This window comes from Otolemur garnettii, unplaced genomic scaffold (assembly GCF_000181295.1).
Source record: "Otolemur garnettii isolate 467f Iridium unplaced genomic scaffold, OtoGar3 scaffold00300, whole genome shotgun sequence".
Lineage (NCBI taxonomy): Eukaryota > Metazoa > Chordata > Mammalia > Primates > Galagidae > Otolemur > Otolemur garnettii.
The window spans coordinates 441002-442474 of NW_003852695.1; the positions used below are offsets into that span (position 1 = coordinate 441002).

The 1473-nt window shown below is 54.2% G+C and overlaps 1 protein-coding gene across 1 annotated transcript in view; it reads left to right on the forward strand.

Moving 5' to 3' along the window:
* Positions 1-676: 676 nt before the first annotated feature.
* Positions 677-1473, forward strand: part of LOC105888352 (zinc finger protein 11-like) — a 106221-nt gene continuing 105424 nt past the window's right edge. The window contains exon 1 of the mRNA XM_023508964.1: positions 677-699. Coding sequence (XP_023364732.1) covers positions 697-699 — 3 coding nt within the window. The 5' untranslated portion in view covers positions 677-696. The remainder of the gene's footprint in view (positions 700-1473) is intronic.

Sequence of the window (1473 nt, forward strand, 5' to 3'; positions counted from 1 at the left end):
CCCTCAGGTGGCGCTGGTTTCCAGTGCCGGGACAAAGTCCTGACTAAAAAGATACTCGGGCCGGGGGTGGGCCATGGCTCATGCCTGTAATCATAGCACTTTGAGAGGCCGAGACAGGTGGATTGCTTGAGCTCAGGAGTTCAAGACCAGCCTGAGTAATAGTTAGACTACGTCTCTACTAAAAACAGAAAAACTGAGGCAAGAGGATCGCTTGAGCCTAAGAGTTGGAGGTTGCTGTGAGCTATGATGACACCATGGCACTCTACCCAGGGCGACAGATTGAGACTCTGTCTCAAAAAAATAAATAAATGAATAAAATAAAAGGTAAAAAGAGACTGGAAAAGAAACAGAACTTGTAAGCTAAGAGCGGGTATTTCTGGACTCATTCGCTAGCGGCTGGGATCGCGTCTCCTGTCACTCAGGGCATGAGGGGGCGGGTCCTGGAGCCCTACCCAATCAGAGGTGCGGGGGTGGGGCCTGCCTAATCTGGCGCGAAGCCGGAAAGGAGGGGGCTGCTTCCGGGATCTGTGGGCCTTTGTGTCTTTCTCCCGCATGTTCAGGGGTGAGGTCGGTTTTCACAGCTCCTTCTCCCCTCTGGGAAGTCCAGGTGGCTGTACCACAGTCTCTGTCACCCTGTCACCAGCAAGTACTGGGAGGTTTGTAGGGAGGACGCCAGGACGCCGCGGAAATTAGGAAATGGTAAGTTTGCGAGCTGAGTGTCCGGAGATGGGGAAAGGGCTCGTGGGAACCACTAGAACCAGTTGTGGCCGGACCTGGGCCTCCCCGTCGTCAGCTCTGGGGTGAGTGGGCCTCAGCTTCCGCTGAATAATGGCACGACTTGACCCTCAGTCCCCTTTACCCGCAGAGTAAAGGGCTGGCAACTGGGACGCCGGTCGCCCTATGTTGTCCCTGCACGGTGACTTTGCCCGCAGCCCTGCGCCTGCCTCGGCAGCCCTGTGACTCTGCCCCGGGTTGTGCAGTGATGCTGGGCCAGAGGAGGACGACTTAGTGTGCGAGTTCTGTGCGTGGGGCGGGGGTGCTGTGGAACCTGAAGTTCTCGGTCTCTTTATTCTGTTAAAAGTTCAACGGAGGCGCCATTAAAACATTGAAGAGTTTATTTGAGCAAAACAGTAGTTGGTGAATCGGAGGAGCATCCAACCATGCTTTGTTATGTGGGGTTCCCAAAGGCGCTTGTAGGACAGGTTTTTAATTTTTTTTTTTTTTGGAGACACTTTGTCCACCTCGGTAGAGTGCCCTGGCTCATAGCTTGCAGCAAACCTCAAACTCCTGGGCTCAAGTGATGCTCTTGCCTCAGTTTCCCTAGCACCTAGGACTACAAGCGCCTGCCACAACACCCGGCTAGTTTGTCTATTTTATTTTTGAGACGGAGCCTCAAGCTGTCCCCCTGGGTAGAGTGCCGTGGCATCACAGCTCACAGCAACCTCCAACTCCTGGGCTCAAGCGAGTCTCCTG